At 39.6% G+C, this 18,859-nt stretch overlaps 1 protein-coding gene across 4 annotated transcripts in view; it reads right to left on the reverse strand.

Moving 5' to 3' along the window:
- BEGAIN (brain enriched guanylate kinase associated) overlaps window positions 1-2,890 on the reverse strand; it is a 171,156-nt gene extending 168,266 nt beyond the window's left edge. The window contains exons 1-2 of one of the 4 annotated variants that reach the window (XM_087922201.1): window positions 2,507-2,890; window positions 1,575-1,603 (exon numbers count right to left, since the gene is read on the reverse strand). In XM_087922201.1, the coding sequence (XP_087778327.1) occupies window positions 1,575-1,603; window positions 2,507-2,701 (224 nt within the window). In that variant the 5' untranslated portion in view covers window positions 2,702-2,890. Of the gene's footprint in view, window positions 1-1,574; window positions 1,604-1,689; window positions 2,159-2,506 lie in introns of those variants that run through there. The other 3 variants (XM_087922202.1, XM_087922203.1, XM_087922204.1) reach the window with 3 other exon arrangements.
- Between the last annotated feature and the right edge of the window lie 15,969 nt (window positions 2,891-18,859).

An 18,859-nucleotide genomic window follows, 5' to 3' on the forward strand; every position in this document is an offset into this window, starting at 1 on the left:
TCTTTTGCATTGGTATACTGTTCTCTTTGCCTTGAAAAATATCATTTAGCTCATTCTTTTCAAATCCATTCCTTTTTTGTAATTCAGTGGTGGACCACCAACAATAATTCACTCAAAAATATTGACAAAGTTTGGTATAAGTAATTAACATTTAGGGACATCATGACAAATCATACGGCAATATATTTACTGATTCCCTCAAAGTCCTCTAATGAATATTCACCAAGATATTTTCCATCATCCTGAGAAATTCCAATCTTCAGTTCCTATGACTCAAAATAATCATGAATGAACTTCATATACAACCACTCTAAAACTCTTTGAATGTTCCAATGATGGCATTTTCCCACAACCACATAAAAATAAACCAGACTATGTTTTTCAGGATGAATTCACATTTCTTCAAGAACTCAGCTATTCATTGACTTTTTTTTTCTTTTGTTTAGAACGTTTGCCAGCTTAATGGAAACCGTTTTAATCCTGAAAAATCCAAAACCATTGGATACAATGCTAAAAATTGGAAGAAATAAAGCTAATCAACCATAATCCTAGAAAATAAGCCTCAATGTTAATTATTTAAACAAAATAAATTCTTTTTAGGTTCAAAATTCTACTTTGTTGCTCACATCACAAAACTAGTTTACTCCAATATAAACCTAGTAGTGTTCAGTGGGGCTTCGTCTCTAGTAAGCATAGCCTGGATTGCTTATCTATATATATAACACTTTGCTAGAGCTGACAACAATTTAACAAGGTCTTATGGCCTTTATCTAAGGAGAATTAGTTACTGCAAGACATACAAGAAATTTCCAAAGCAGACTTAGCAGTCAAGACATGAACTGGAAAACTTGTCCTCTTCCAATTGTCATCTCCCCCTTGACTTAAAGGAGGGAGTGACATCCAGAAGAAACTTCCACAGGCAGACAGCGTTTTGAACACAGAGAAAACAACATTTTTTTAAGAAAAAAAGAGAAATTGTCATTACTCAAGAAACATAAAACATAAAATCAAATATTAGTGCTGCAACATTTACACTGAAATGAACATTAGCAATTAGATGATTTGATGCAAAGGGTTTTTTTTAAAAAAAGATGAATGAATATTACTGGTAGCTTCACCCCACCTCCCATTTCCCCCCACCGCACCCCCAAGGCCCATCCCTTTCCTGGGAATTATTGATCTGGCTTTTCTCACTGAAAGGGGGAAAGCAGGCTCTTGCAGTCAAACTGAGAAGTGGTTGGTAGTGACAAATGCTACTGCATTTGTTTAAGCAAGTGTTCCCTCACATCTTGGAACAGAAACATTTCAGCCTGCAGCCTGCGGAGAGGGCAGAGATGCTCCTTTTGCAATTATCATGTTTGCAGAAACACGTTCACTAAAACAAATGAAGTAGCACCTCACTGGTTCCCTGCATGCCATTTGCTCCCCTGATACACCAAAGGAGGAGATGCAGCCCATGGCAGAGGGCACCAATGCTTACTGACAGAGAAGGGCTAGACTGTTTGCCTTAAAAGAAAGTAATGAGTGTGTGTGTTATGTGTGTGGAAGGGAGGGGGAAGAGATATTTGGCTTACCTTATTTTCTCCATCTCTGCCGCAGAGGCCTATAAGAAATCAAACAAGGAGCAAGTGAATGGCCAGGGAGCGCTGGGTTCCCCGGGCAGATTAATGCATAGTTCAGGCTATATACCCCAAAGACTTGCTGCTGGCCGGTAACTCCCAAGCCCACTGCGAACGGAGGCTAGGTCTTGGGGTGAGCATTAACACGAACACACATACGCATACAGACAGAGAGAGATACACACACACACACACACGGGCTGAGAGATTGAAACTCCAGCAGAACGCAGCAGGCTGCAGAAAAGACGCTGGGCACCCAGGAGGCCTGAGCAAGCATGGGATGACTCAATGTGGAGCGCCGAGGAGAGGCAGGAAAGAGAGCGAACCGGCGTGCCAGTAACAGGTTACTGTGCCGCTCGGATGCCAGGAGAGAGAAACTTGAAATCGCAGGGGCAGACCCGGGCAGGAACAGCGGCAGCAAACAGCGGGAGGGGAAGAAGGAGGGGGAAAAAAAAGAGGAAAGGACGGAGGGAGGGACGCGGTGGAGCGATCTGAGACTGCCGGCTGGAACCATCCAACGGTTTAAGCTTCGCTTGGAAACCGGAGATGTTTGGCACGGGCTTGGCGGGCGGGCGCGCGCGCGCGGGCGCGTGTCTTTTTCCTCGTCACGTTTCCAAAGATCTCGACAGATGGGAGTGCGCATAAGCCTTCAAAGTCGGGCGGAGAGTTTCAATGATCAGCGGTTCTTCCCCCCCCCCCCCAAGCCGTCCGCCCCCGTAATTCAGTGCCTTTAAAATTAACAGCTCTTTGCATCTCTTTCTATCTGCTCCCCCCCTTCCCCCCGCCTTCTTTTTCTTCTTTGCCTTCTCTCCCGCTTTCCTTTCCCCTTTGCAGCAGCGGCGCCGCGCTGCACCAGGCACCTCCCCGCCCAGGCTCGGATCACACACCTCGGGGAAAGTTTCAGGGCGAGCCGTTAGCCTGAGCCTCCCCCTCTCCTTCTTCTTCCTCTTCTCCGGCTTGCAGCCCACGGACATGGCCAGGAGGAAACCTCTCTTCACCCACCGGTTCCGCCCGTTCCCCGCAGAGCCGGGGAGGAGAGAAAGCGCCAGGCACACGCAACCCTTTCGCTTCATGTTTCGCATCCCGCAGCTGCCGGCTCTCTGCCTCCCGCAGCCTGCTCCTAACCTGCCGCTTGCCAGGTGTGTGCTGGACCAGAACTCCCAACAGCCCCGACCGGCGCAGGCCACGCTCGGCCGGGGATGATGGGAGATGTAGTCCGGGACGCCGGGCAGGTGGCGGTGGACGGAACCGGGACATCGGGAAGCCTCGCAATTAACCCGTTGCTTCCCGATGAAGCCATAGAGCGAAGCTCTGGTCAGCAGCGAGGTGAAGTGCCCCTTGCCTCTTTCCGTCGCCAGATTCTTACTACAATTAAATCCAGGACCTTTCGTCCCGATTTTGTGGATGAGAGAGTAACATCACAAAACAAGCGTATCATCACACATTTTCCAAAAGTATCTTGCCTCAAACTCATTCTTCCCCCCGCCTCCAAGAAAGTAAAAAGATCCCTTACTTTTTAGATGCTCCGATTTTATATACCGTAGTATGTGCAACAGAAAGTGCTTAGATGCGAAAGCTAAGACGAAGTAAAGTAGGGAATGAGCTTCCATGGGGCAACACTTCGTTGTTGTTTTTCAGTGAGAACAGATCCCCAAATCATTCCTGTTTGCCCATGATCCATTCACTTCAGTTTCTATATTACGTGATATCATTCCCCCAAACCATTGCAATTCTAGTGAAGTGCATGGAGAATCTTGATTCACCTCCCCCATTTTCTCATATTGTTTGGTGTGCAAGAATAAACATACTATCCAAATGTCACATCAATAGGTGTGCCTGACTACCTTAAACCTCAAGAGTAACAGTTGGCATGTGCTATACAACTGGAATGTCTCCTCCCCGCACCCCCAATCCCTATGGCCTTGTGTTTCCCAAGCAACTCGCGTATGCTGGTGCAACTTCCTGAATCAGCCCACGTCTCCTATGTTTTACACAAACATAGGAGATCAAATTCAGGTTCCCATTTGCATCAGTGCACATTCCTATGTCTGTGCATGCTTCATACAGCTGCAAGAAAAGAACAAAGAGAAAGATAAGAGGTGTGTAGGGAAATAGAAACATTATTTTATGGTTGTGGCCAGCCTTTTTGGCAAGTATTTCATCAGTTCTGTCAAGGGACTATAACGCATATGGTGTGGGACCCACTGTTGATGGGTGGGCCTTGCTGGAAGGGGAGCAATCTTCAAAGGAAATCTAACATAGTAATCTAACCTAGCTACATGTATAACTAATAGGTCTATGCAAGTTGCCAGAGACTTGCCTCAATGGTGTGCATGATGTGCCTTTTCCGATTCTTGTAACCGAAAGAGACCTCTGCAAATGTGCTGACCATACACAAATACCTCCCTATTGGAAGGGAGGTGTGAGAAGCAACACAAATTAATTCATTCTTCAGCTTTGCTGTGCTTTTCCTAAGCAGCTTCAAAGGGTTGCTTGGTGAAAAGCATTAGTGGTGCAAAGCATCCTTTCTAACTTTGTACTCTCCTAATAATTAGTATGCTACCTCCCTGCCCTATGCAATGTCTCTTGGGATTTGCTTCTAGACTACTGAACTAGTGAGCAGGCAGTAATGCAACTAGAGCTGGCCACAAATGCTTTTTAAAACTCTTCACCAAATTTGCAAGTAGAAAAATATCCACATTTTACCAAGAGAAGAAGAAAATGCCTTAAATGCCTTTAAAGAAAATCACTTTCTTAGGAAATGCAGCCCTTCTTAATAGTGCCAGACTTACAATAACTTTATTGTCACTTTAAATGTACGCTAATCGGCATATATTAAAATGAAATTTCATTGCATACAGGTCTCATAAGGTCACCACCTACAATATACACTACATAAACACGACAAAACAAGTATGCATGTACCCACATACCCACATATATTCTATGACACAGAGAAACAACACAGTCTAGTTCAGATGTATACAGGTATATGGCGAGAAAAACAAATCTTGCCAGTAGTACTACTGTTAAAAAAAGCCCATTGAAAGGAATGACATCTACCCTTCGGATCAAAAGGAAATGTAGTTAGACTGAGAGGCTGCCAAACACTGAAGAGATGACTATGCAGCAATAGACATTTACACATATCCCTTGATCATGTATAAACATATCATTGAAATCCGCCCCTTTTCCCTGGAAGAAATTTCTAAAGCAAATTCTCTTTCATTCTAACAAATAAGAGCTGGGGAGGGGATGGATAACCACAGGGATAATTCTCTGCCTGACACAAGGCAACTAGGGAGAAACAAATTGAAGAATAGAATTGACACTAGAATGTAACCAGACACTTCAAATTGATCAGCTACAACATGATACAGCACAATACAGTAAGATTAGGACTCACCAATTTAGCACCTCCAAAAGTGTTGGCTACAGCTCCCAATAACTTAGCAATCAGGTTGCAAAGCAACAACGTAGGGCTGCATCCTTGGAATAACTGGTTTCTGCATAATGTGAGACCAAGTACTGGCCTTATTCAGGAAAAACTAATAGAAGGGAATATATGCAGTTCAAGGGTGAGTTGTGGAGTCCTTGAGGCTGTCTAAGCTTGATTGTTTACTTGCAAACATTTCATTACTTGACTGGGTAACATTTGCTGAAAGAGAATGGGCTTTTCTCTCTGTTTATAGACTATTCTCAATCTAGCAGTAAACAATAGCCTAATTAAAGAACTACCAAGCAGAAAACAACACTGACAGGACAAGCTAATGTACATAAACAGAAAGCAAACCCCACTCCCTTCTAGCACTGAAGGGACTAGTTACCTAGTCAGGTAATGAAATGTCTACAAGCAAGCAACCAAGCTCAAAGAGCCCCCAAGGACTCAATAATTTTTTAGGAAAGCCTAATTTCCAAATGGGGATAATGTTACACACAAGGAATATTCCATGCACTAGTCAGATCCACAGTCTGTGTTATGCAGCATTTGACCATGTCCGTTCACACTGCCATTTTTCCAAGTTGCTGTGTGTGTGTGTGTGTGAAAAATTGTTTGAAATGAATATTCAACTTCCAAGAAGCTCTTACTTTTCCATTGATTTTAGCTTTATCAAATTTTATTGTGCTCCAACACATTATTCCATAAGGAACTTAGACAGTACCATAGAAGCTTACACATAAAGTTGCTTCTGAACAAAAGTTATCAGGTGCAAATCTTAACATGACAATACCAGATAGTATAGATCTACTGTACAAGTATAGAACTTAAGTAACTCAGACAATACCTTTGAGTGGCCAAACCTATTAATGGAGGAGCAAACTGAGCTTTGTTATTGTGTAATAGCTCATAAGGCTACACTTAATGGATCAACTATTGTTCTTGGGAGTCTGAAAGGTTTTGAGATCACTAATTTGTTTTCCTTATAGAAGGAAGTGATATGATGGAATTGACTCCTATGTTGGATGACCCATTTGTAACTAAAATACTCTCAAAAACTCAAAGTTTATATCTATGCATCAAATAAGTCTATTTCAATTTGCTTTTCTATTGTAAGGTAGCATATTTGGTAAATTGTGTTAGGAATGCTTAAGTGCAATTAGGAAAATGTATGTTTCAAAACTCAATGAACAATAGTGTTCAGTAGAAGACCTTTGGTCAGGCTAATTCTCTCAATCTCTCATGGTCATTGTAAGAACAAATGAGGCACTGAGATCATAACTTCTGGTATTTATACATCCTATTGCTCAGTAATGAATAATAATAGAACAGAAAATTGTGTAACCGTCCCTCTGGAAGCAGATATTGAGATTTCTAGTGTGAAGTCCAGAAAAATTAACACCTAAAGCTCTCCAGTTTGAAAACCAAAACACGAGTACTTTAGATATAATGAACACCTTTTTAGAAATTGTTACCTGAGTACTTCAATTACAAATTGGCTTATACATGTTTCTTCATCATTCAGAGCTAATATTAGAGACTGGAGTCTGCATGGGGTAAATGAGATTTTTATATCCATTCAAATGATTTTCCCCTCAATTTCATCAATTTACACAATCAGTAGTAGTTGAGTACTCCACTGAAGTGGGTGGAGTACTCAAACACTCTTTTGGGTATAGCACTATTATGTTTTCTTGGAAGGTTTGACATAAGAGCTTGCACATTAAGTAGGAAAATTGGAAGCTGAGGCAACATATATATTCAATTACCGTAATTGGCTTAGGAAAAGAAGGTGATATTTTAAAAAATAATCTTCTAAACCATTTCTATTTTGGGATTTCAGAGAGTGAAAATCAAGGTTGGCTACATCTAAGGGTCCCTGGAAGCCAAAAGCCATTTCTAGATGAATTTTGTACAATGCGTCAACTATATGTTGTCCACAGAACCAACTCCACATCTGCATTCACATCACTTGGTCTCTTAAACATTTAGATTTAACAGAAGGCTGGGTGGATAGATGGATGGATGAGCTGGCTTCATTAAAAAGCATGTTACAGAAATATTGTGATGATTCATTTACAGATGAAAGTCTACCCTGAATGTGCAAATCAGCCTTGATTTTCACAGAGATAGATAATAAGATCTCATATACAAGAATCTGATTTTTACAGATTTGGCTTTTCTAATTAGAATTAGAATTCTGTTATTGGCCAAGTATGATTGGACACACAAGGAATTTGTCTTGGTGCAAATGCTCTCTGTATACATAAAAGAAAAGATACATTCATCAAGAGTCAAGAATCATAAGGTACAGCATTTAATAATAGTCATAGGGTACAATAAGCAATCAAATCATACTAGGAAACAGTCCATATAAATTGTAAGGAGACAAGCAACAAAGTTACAGTCATACAGTCACAAGTGGGAGGAGATGGGTGATAAGGAGTGATGAGAAGATTAATAGTAATAGTAGCGCAGACTTTGTAAATAGTTGGATAGTGTTGAGGGAATTATTTGTTTAGCAGAGTGATGGCCTTCAGGAAAAAAACTGTTCTTGTGTCTAGTTCTGATGTGCAGTGCTCTATAGCATTGTTTTGAGGGAAGGAGTTGAAACAGTTTATGTCCGGGATGTGAGGGATCTGTAAATATTTTCACAGCCCTCTTTTTGACTCGTGCAGTATACAGGTCATTGATGGAAGGCAGGTTGGTAGTAAATGTTTTTTCTGCAGTCCTAATTATCCTCTGAAGTCTGTGTCTGTCCTGTTGGGTTGCAGAACCTAACCAGACAGTTATAGAGGTGCAGATGATAGACTCAATAATTCCTCTGTAGAACTGTGTCAGCAGCTCCTTGGGCAGTTTGAGCTTTCTGAGTTGGTGCAGAAAGAACATTCTTTGTTGTGCTTTTTTTATGACGTTTTTGATATTAGGTGTCCATTTTAAGTCTTGAGATATGATAGAACCTAGAAACTTGAAGGTCTCTACTGTTGATTCTGTGTTGTCTAGTATTTTAAGAGGTGGATGTATAGGAGGGTTTCTTCTAAAGTCTACCACGGTTTTGAGTGTGTTCAGGTCCAGATGGTTCCAGTTACACCACGAGGCAAGTTGTACAACTTCCTGTCTGTATGCAGATTCGTCGTCGTCTTGAATAAGACCAATCACTGTTGTGTCATCTGCAAACTTAGATCTGTCATCTGATTTCTCGACTATATAGTATTCTTGGGTAGTTTTGTGTTTAGACACCGAGTAGGTACTGATCTGCTTAGCTTCAGCAAAGTATGTCTTCAGACTATCCTCTGGGAAATATTTGAGAGCACACGTTTTGCCCAACATAGCTGTAGTATATATCATGTCTGCATAATATGAAGAAATCCTTATTTTAATATTTCATGCCCTGGAGGCATACAGCAATTCTGCACAACATGATGTGATTTACTATACCAAACTCAGGCCACAAGGGTCATCATAATCCTAACTTTGCAGCTGGCCTGGGACAAAAAACACGGCAAATAAGCACAGTGATGAAATTAAGGCAATGTTTTATGGCAGCAGTCAAGGGTCTCATTTAAACAAATACATTAGAGAGCCACCGAATGCAGCAAGGTTGGCCCTTCATATTTAGAAAAAAACTGGAAGCACATATAACATATAATGGTACAGCCAGTCTAGTGGTCTAGTGGTTAAGGCATCAGGTTAGAAAACAAAAAAGCAAGTTCCTGCCTTAGCCATGAAAGCCAGCTGGGTGACTTTGAGCCAGTCACTCCCTCTTAGTCCAACTCACCTCACAGGGTTGTTATTGTGGGGTAATCCTCAACTGACAGCAGTTCATTTAGTGACCATTCAAATTTACAATGTCACTGAAAAAAAGTAACTTATGACCATTTTTCACACCTATGGCCATTGCTGTATGGTCATGGAACTAATATTTGAATGCTTAGACATAAAATAACTTTATTGTCACTTTACACACACACACACACACACACACACAATTTTTAATATGAACATTCCATCTTCCATTAAACACTTATTGCCACTTTAAATGTACACTAATTGGCATATATTAAAATGAAATTTCATTGCATACAGCTCTCAAAGGGTCACCATATCCAATATAAACCATATCTATATAAACATGACTAATAATAAATAAATTAATATAATATACCCATATATATTATATGACACAGTATATTATATGACACAATTGCTTGGCAACTGATTCATATTTATGACCGTTGCAGTGTCCCCAAATCATGTGAACAACTTTTGTGATCTTCTGACAAGCAAAGTCTATGAGGAAGCAAGATTCAATTAACAACTGTGTTACTAATTTAACAACTGCAAGGATTCATTTAACAACTGTGGCAAAAAAAGTTGTAAAATGGAGAAAAACTCACTTAACAAATATTGTTATGTCACTTAGCAACATAAATTTTGGGCTCAATTATGGTCGTAAGTCAAGAATTACTGGTAGGAAGAGGAAGACTCAAAGGTGCTTTTTCAAAAAGGCAACTGGACTGTTTTTTCCTTGAAGAAGAAGACGTTTCACTTCCCATCCAAGAAGCTGCACAACACAACATACAAGTTACACTTTAAACCTAAGAATACAATAAAGAAGCGTGTCCACCCCAAGGATAAAACACCCAGACTCAAATATGCAGTACAATGCAGTGAGGTGTGCAGATCTGTACATTGATGAAACAAAACAACCACTTCACAAGCACATCGCACAACATAGGAGATCAGATCCACCAGGACAAGATTCAGCAGTCCATTTGCATTTGAAAGACCAAGGTCCCTCTTCTGAAGATAGCAAACTCCTCATTTTGCAAATGGGGGACCATTGGTTTGAAAGAGGGCTAAAAGAGTCCATCTATGTTAGAATTGAACAACCCTCCCAGAGTGGGAGGAATAAGACACTACCTACCTGATGTCTACAATGCAGTCCTTTCAGCAACTCTAAGAAGATTTCACAACCATTTGCACTCTGATTCAGGTGATCCTGAGGGCATAAATAAAGCCCCAAGTGGCCTCAACAGCTCCCAGAGAGATTGCTAATAACTAGCTGACTGCAAACAAACACAATCATTCCATTCCGCCTTCCATCATCCTATCAGAACCATCCATTCACCTCCCAGTCCAAGAAACTTCATCAGTTGTGATGGTGGGGGAATGGAAGAGAAGAGAAGAGAAGAGGTAGTGACAGTTGAGACTGATGGTGGGGAAACCAGAACTTTATCAGGGAAAACCAGAACTTAGGGTGATTTGGTAAAATGGGCAACTGTACAAATCATATAAATGACACTTTGATCCATAGTGCTTTTACAGTACTATCTGAACAGTTTACAATTTCAGCAAAATGCCTCCAACAAACTGGCTCTTCATTTTACCGAGTTGGATGGAAGACTGAGTCAACTTAAGTCTTATCAGGACTGAACTCTAGGCTGCAGGCAGAGTTAGTCTGCAATACTGCATTCTAACCACTGCGCCACCACGGGTTAAAAAATCCCCCACATATATATTTAAAATATTAATCTATGTAGATCTTAAATTTTGTTTGTGGAACAAAAACTAAGATGTTATTTAATTGGATTAAATAATGGGGAACAATTATTGAAAAACATATTTTTTTTTAAATAATTCATTTGTGGCAAACTCAGCTGAGTTTGACCTTACAAGAAATAGATTATTTATGAATAACATTCGCTGATGAAGTAACAGAATGACAGAAGATTATACAATCAATGAATTAGTACATAGTTCTGCTTAGTATTAAGTTTAAACTAAATAACACCTGCAGGTGTGCAACATAATGTAGAGATATTACATTTATGCTATGAATATGCACTATTTTTAATTGCATTGTGTCATTTAGGCCCAAAAGTTTCTATTCAAACAACTGGTGCATTTTTTTTCAGGCAGAGCAAATCTGGACATCTTGAATGTGTCCTTTTACAATTTCCTATATCCTTGAGATATGACCTTTCATCTTTTGATGTCATCTGACATCATCTTTTGATGTTATCCAAGTGTCACTAGGTTTTAAGAAATGGAAAGATTGGCAAGCACTGTGCAAATAGGATTTTACAAAACTGACAAGAGGACAGAGTTGGCCTATTAAGCAAGACTACAAATATGGCATGTCGCTTGCATAGACAGACTCTCCGAAGGTTTGTTTCTAAGGATGCTGAACTGAAGAGCTACAGTTATAGCTATGCGCATAAGTAATAATGGCTAAACAGAGGAAGTTATATTAAAATCTCTGCATTATACAAAAAGAAAAGAGAATAGGTTAGTTTTATGAAAAAAAGCTGGAGAAATAGCACCCAGAAATTGATATCTGAGCCCTAACCATAGCAGGATTGCTTTAAAAATAAAGGTAGGAATGAAATACTACTAATCTAGCAGCAGCAGCTACCCTTTGGAATGAGGTATTCTCCCCTCCCTCCAAAGATCAGGGTGACTCCAACCTTTCTGATGTTTTGGGAGCCTTGAAGACTGGGCTGTTTGCCCAGCTCAGTCCCTTCTGAGTAGGCAACCTCTGTTCTAGTCCAACCCTCTGCTTAGGCAGGAAACCCTACACCACTTCATACAAATGGTTATCTAACATCGTTTTTTAAAAGATGTAAGTTCAGATTACTTTAGTCAGCCAAACAAAATGTTAACCTTAACATTTGAGTTGATACCTAGGCTCAGTTATATCCATCATGAGCTCACGACGATGAAAGCTTTCCTTTTGAACAAATGTTTTGTTTGCCACAACATGGAACAATTTGAGCTATTCCTCACACTTGTTGGGAATACATTTGGGGATATTTATGTCTGAGTTCCTTAAACAATTTCTAGGGAGTAAGACTCATTGAACACTGTAGGCTGATTCCCCCCTGGGTAATAACTTGGATAGGATTGTGCTGCAGACTGTAAATGATGAATATAGCCAATAATATTGCTTAAACAGACTCTATATTCTGCTTTTTGTCTAAGAATGAGGATTTGAATCAGCATGGACTATCTTATTATAAAGTAACCTTTAAAGACAGTCAATAAAGCATTCGTATAAAGATATGATTTGCTAGATGTGCCACCTCATTTTATGTTCTTTCCATCCTCCAAATTCATATCACTTCTTCTGATCAAAATATTGGATGGAATGAATTGATATTGAGGAGATTGCTATCATATATAAACAGTTTCACCAGAAATCCCTTTTACTATTTTAAAATTATTTTTATTTCTCTTCCCTTCATTTTTTCCACCTACAAAACCGTGAAGCTGTGCTGAATACGGTATCACAATAAATGCAGCTCAAGTTAAAGGCTACATCGGGCCTGACTTACATTTGTGTCATCAAAGGGTTATAAAAGAAATCTCTTTACATCTCCCTTCATCCCGCTACCCGGATTCAGGCTGCTCTGTGGCTTAGCATTTCTCTCTCCAGGTCATTCTTTGTAAGCGTAAGAGTCAGTTCTAACCCCCATACAAAATGTGTAACTGTTAAGATTGCAAAGCAGATATTGAAATATGTCTCTAGAGATTTCTTGTCAAAAGCAACCCATATTTATTAAAATGATTGTTGGCTCCTCACAGGTGTCATATCTTCCCCTCCTTCCTGTTATTTTCCCTCCTTCCTGCACAAACTCCCATAAAGGAGGAGGGGGGAGGCAAAGCCAAAGGAACACTCAGTGAATATACGATGCTATTTTTAGAGAGGGGTTTCATCCAATTGCAGTTCAGTAGACTAGTTGTCAAGGCAAGCACGAGAAGATGGTTAAGGTTGAAGTTGTCAATGATTCAGCAGCACCGGCTGTTGCCAATGCTGCTCTGCTCTGCTCTGAAGAGTATGTGCATTTGTACAAAGCCATGTGATGTAAGGGCCAGAAAGATGAGCTCTGGAAAAAAAAAAACATGCTCACCAGGAAACCTTGTACTGGTTCTGGGTTAAATCAGAATTATAAACATTTTATCTGCTATTTAGATCTCTGGCAGTTCAATGCCACTCTGCATTGAAAAAATGACATATGTGGAACGATGGTTTTGGCAGCAGGGCATGAGAAGAGGGAATGCAGGTGAGCACAGAATTTACTTTGGAGCAAGGGTGATGATGATATAATTGGTAGGAGCCCTGGAATAAATGTCAAAAGACTGCAGTAAGGACAGTAACAATTGCCGTTCTACTACTGTTTTTCATACCTTAGCACAACGGAAGAGAGGGAACAGGCAAAATAAATCAAACTGAGTCTACAGAGACCTTTTAAAAAAGAAAATGCAATTTGTACTTTATGCTGCTATTTTCAAGCAGTTACACTTAGCATTAAGGTTTGCATTTCTAATCACAAGCTAACATTTCAATTGACCAAAGATCATTGGCTAAATTCAATATAAGTTACCAGTTAAATGAACACACTAACTAGTAGGCACCACTGAACTCAATGGAGGCAACCCCAATCACCACATGAGAGCTGTGATTTCCTCCCCTCACCCACCTAATTAGACCTTAGTATCTGCTGCTTCTTCCTTTTTAACTTCAGTGTTAGCCTGAACATAAAAATGGTGAAAAGTTCAAATTTACTTATTTATTTTTGTTTATTTATAAAAGGTATGGGCTGCACGTCTTACCTCAGAGTAGCTCTGGCCTGCTTACAATCATAGAAAATAAAAACTGTACAAAGATAAAAGCATAAATAAATTACTACACACAGCCAAATACAAAGACCCAATTAAAGAATCGGAAGAGTGGGATCAGTTGTTAATCGATTGACCACTTCCACTGTGATGCTGCCCCATTGGAGCCCCAAGCCAACTGGTATAGAATGTCAGGAGGGATGGGGCCAACTTCATTCCGAGGGGCAAACTTTTCCAAAGGGCAGGTGCAACAGCCTTCTCCTGGACCCTGCCTGCCAAAATACTCAGGCCGAAGGAAGCTCACATCACGCCTCTTCTGCCAGCTTGGGTGGGACTGGCAAATCTTAGTGTGATGAGATGATCCTTCAAGTAGTCTGGATCCATGCCATGAAGGGCTTTAAAGGTGATCACCAACATCTTGAGTTATAATCTGGAAGCAGACTGGCAACCAATGCAGCTCTTGGAGCATTGTGTTACATAGGATATTCTTGGTGCCCCAAGAACTGCTGCACCCTACACTAGTGGTAGCTTCCAAATGCAAAAATATCCCAATTTTTCAATGCAGAGTGGTATTGTACTTCCAGAGATTTAAATAAGTGGTTAAAATTTTAAAATTACTTATTTTATGATTACCTAAACCAAAAACAGCAGGTGACTCCACTCATATGTTCAGCAGACAAAATTACAATGATCTAGTAATAAGACATCAAGTGTTATGGACATGTATTTGAACCATATGTGTGACCCTATGAGGAAAAGCCAACCTTCTTTGTCAGAAACACTCCCATGTTGACTTTCTGAAAGTCTCTGTACCAATCTGCTACCTAGTCAGTGTCAGCATCTGCCACAATCTCTGTCACCGGTCAATAATGAACTACGTGGATATTCTTCCAATATATAGTTTTCTTATTTTTCCAATGTAGGGTAAAAATACTGTAAAAACATAATGTTGTAGTGACACCCTTACTATTGCAAATGAGGTCAAGGAATTCATGCTCAACCATTGTCCAGTTTGTCTGAAAAATTGTAAACAAATTTATTATGCCATACAGGAAAACCAGCTCAGAATCCTTCTCCATAGCTATGTGATTTTAGGATGTATTTAGAATATTCTTCCGCCCTCCATTTGTGTGATATTCTTGGAGGCAGCCAAGATAAGTCTTGGATAAGTTTTCTTCTGAAATGGTTTGCCATTGCTTCCCTCCTAGGGCTGAGAGAAAGTGACCGGCCTGAGATTATGTAGTTTGCTTCATGCCCAAGGTGGGACAATTTTTTAGCCTGACACTTTAACCACCCAACTAAACTGACTCTCATTTAGAATGTATTTGAACTAAATATAAAGAGAGAAAAAATCTAATCTAATCTAATCTAATCTAATCTAATCTAATTAATCTAATCTTTCTTATTTAAAAAAAAGCCCTCAGAGCAGCTATTTGAGTCAAAATCACTTAGAGTTTAAGACATTTTTAAAAGAATCACACTTCAATCTTGGAACATCAAAATTGAAACTGAATGGTTTTCAAGCATAATATACACTCATGAAATAAATTATACTTATAAAAGGCTAAGAAAAGAAAGCATTAAGTGATTATCCTTCTTCTTCATCCCTAAATAACTCATGAAAACATGGTTACCAGTAAGGAATAATAACAGTAGATTATTACTAGTTTTAATGCTTGGCAATTGCCTGAAAACCTCCTTGTAGTTTTCTTGCCAAGATTTTGAAAGTGTACTTATAGACAGCAGTCAGGATACCTTACTATAAAAATAGGAACCCAGTTGCGTGTGGCCTGGTTTTCACCTTGGCTCTAAAATTGCCAGTGAAATAGCAGAAAATCTGTTGTCTAGATCACGGTGACTAAACCTTGAAGCTCAATACTGGAAGTAGATTGCCATTGCTCCTTCCTAGGGCTGTGAGAGAGAGAGTGACTGGTCCAAAGTAAGCCAGCTAGCTATGTGCTTGATGGAACTAGAACTCACAGTCTTATGGTTTTTAGTCTCATGCCTTAATCACTATGCCAAACTGGATCTCTTAACAGTAAGTTAGAACTGGCAAATAAGGATAGCATCCATAATGACACCTCTTAAATGCATAAAACAATTGGCTTCATCTCTCCCTACCACCCTTGCCTTTATAAAGACCAGAAGTAGAAAACATACAGAAAATGTTCCAATCACTCAAGTATTTTTGAAAGCACAAGAATCATGAATGAAATCATTTTAATGAATAAAAGGATATCTTTTACATTCATAGAATTATATAAAAAGGGGAAAACTTATGCAGTTGTTTTGGTTCCTGATTCTTTTCATCTTCTCCCGTGAAAATATCTGAATAGGATTTTGCAAACTTTCCACTTAAGCTTTAGCAATAAGCAACATTTGTTTGTTTAGAGATTATTGAGGCTCCCTGAAGAACAACGTTGACCAATATTGCATTTGTTAATGTGGATAAAACAATTTACAAGATGCTGGCTTCTGATAATACTAAGATGTTGCTTTAAAGCTTAATTAAACTAAAACATATTGAGCTGGCAAAGTAGACTCATGAATAATTCTCTATGACACACTGGGAGGATTGGGGTTTATTTGCTTCCAAGGTTAGCTGAAACTTGATGCATAGCACAAAGAGCAAAATTCTGCTGACTGTACCCCTGCCCTTTTGCTACAGCTCCTGAGTAATTGTTGCAGTCCAATACACTTTGATTCAAGAAGTTTAATTACAAAGTTGAAAAACTGGTTTATATTTTTGGGACATTAGGTAGATATTAAGAATGTACTTAATATCCAACTAATAGAGCACTTGGCCAGGCTAATGAACATCTGGGAAAATATACGGTATATACACAACCTTAAACACTCAAAGAGCCACAAAAGTCCTAACCAGAAGCCCCCTGTTCAATTCTGGAGCTGACCAGAAGTCCAATTATTCTACCATTGAGTCTCCTCCTAGCGCAGTATCCTTTTTCCACTGCTGACTGGAAATCTGGTTCCTTCACCATAGAGTCTCCTCCTAGCGCGGTGTGCTTTTTCCTTTACCTGTCCTAACCAAAAGCCGTATCAATTGTGGAGCCAACCAGAAAACCTGCCCCTTGCCATTGAGTCTCCTACTGGTGCACCATGCTTCCCTCCCCCTAACTGGAAGCTCCTCTCAAAATTGTGCTGCTGACTGGTGACAGGAAGTTGCAGCAAAGGGATGAAAGAGCCACAAGCGGCTCCAAAGCTGTGGGTTGAGACCTCTGATCTAGTCTTTCCCCTCAATTCACTCGCTTTCCTTTCTATAGTTATTCAGCAGTTCCCTCACTCCTTGGGTCCTTGGGACCAGACCACTTCAGTGTACTTCTTTTGTGCAATCACCTCCCATGTATTTGGCCCAATCTTCCCTTCCCCATCTATTTTTGCCCCTTGGATCACACTACTTTAAGTTTTGAAGATTTAGATCAGTCAGATGGAGAGTATTAGTCTGGGATTATAAAACAGTGACACTAGATTTGCATAATGATGATATTTCAGGAATTTCTATTGTAAATAATCTGTATTGTAAAATCCATCCAACATCTCCCTGGAAAAAATGTAAAACCAACCTCCGTTTTCTAAGGCTGCCAAACCACAATAAAATCTGATGCAGAATAATATGTGCAGTGTAGAATATCTGCACAACTGAGGCAACAGTTTCCTAGCAACCATAGATCCTCCAAGAATCTTTCCCTCATAGCCATTAAAATACATGTTAAGTAGAATTGGGCATTAAAAAGAGAATAAAATATAACAATGAGATTCATGCCTAAGAAGACTGTGAATAAGATCTTCAGGGTCTGAAATTTGAGCCACAAAATATTTCCATAATTATATAGACAAGGATGATTTTTATCTAAATAGCATTGCTTATTATATATTGTTTTAATACACAGCACCTGGTAAAGCATTTTAAAAATCTAAGGGTGCTTTTACTATTCCAGTCTCTGAGCATGGTTTGCAAGCAACACTGGAGCAGATGGCAGAATTGCATGCAACTTACTAGAGAAGTTTGCAAAGTTTTGAACTCTGTATGTTTCTCAAGCTAACCCCAATCAAAACATTAATTGAGATTTAAAAGTTCTAAAAGTTTGCTTGTATATGGTTTCTTTACCCATGGCTTAGCTTATTCAATAAGACATATAGTATTTGACTGAGCTGGCACACCATATTGTCCTAAATCATTGTATACAAACTATACAGCTAGATTTACTGATCATCCAAGTCAAAATAAAACCAACTACCTCATAGCTGAGGGTATTATGCATGTTAGGTCATAGAATAATCAACATGGGAAATACCTCAAGGGGATCAGACATGGGTTGACCTACTTTCTAAAATGTACAAGATAAGTTTCATTTTTCTTTAATGGCATGCCTACAAAAGGTGCTACTTCGTTGAATACAGATTCTTTGCAGATGCAGGGGTGTCAAACTGGGGCCCCGTGGGCTGGATACATCACGTATAGGCCACACCAGCTCCACAAATGGGAAAACAATGCAAAACATCATGTGACGGCAATGTGACGCAGCAGGTTTGACACCCGTGAGATAGGGTGTCACTTGGTCACTTTGCTATTTCAGGAGATGCAGGGGAAGCCTTTAGTTTGCAAAGAATATGGTATACTTACAGCAAGAGGATAACATTTTTAAAAAGTTAAAGGTGAAGGAGGCTGCTTAGCTACCTCATACATGTTAAAAAGCTGTTGCATCCTCTATTTTTCCATTGGATTCAACCTGGCAATTTTTTTTGTAGATTTAAAAAAATGTCCTCGAATTATCAGTTTGAAATTCTGCACATACCCCCACCCCCTATCCTGTGAACCGTTAAATGATATAGTCCTACTGATGAGCAGCTGCTATTCAGGACACCATTGGAAAAAGTTCCTTTTGGAAGTTGCTTGAGCCTCCGTCCTATTAGCTGTTAAACATAAAGGAGAGAAAGAAATAGGTTAAGTTGCCTAGAAATTAGAAGGGAAGACTTTGGTGGATGAATAGGGTGGAGTAGACACTTTTTCTAAGTTATTTGGATTCTACTTTGAGGAAAAAAGATTAATCAGTTAGCCTGAGTCAAATTGTGAGCCCTGCCTTTACATATAACCAGGAGGCACTCCTAATAGGTACTCACTTATCTGGGAAACTGGGTTCCCTCACCAAGAATTTTTGAA

The sequence above is a fragment of the Pseudonaja textilis genome, chromosome 1 (genome assembly GCF_049901715.1).
Source record: "Pseudonaja textilis isolate UNSWEBS1 chromosome 1, rPseTex1.2, whole genome shotgun sequence".
In the NCBI taxonomy this organism is placed as follows: domain Eukaryota; kingdom Metazoa; phylum Chordata; class Lepidosauria; order Squamata; family Elapidae; genus Pseudonaja; species Pseudonaja textilis.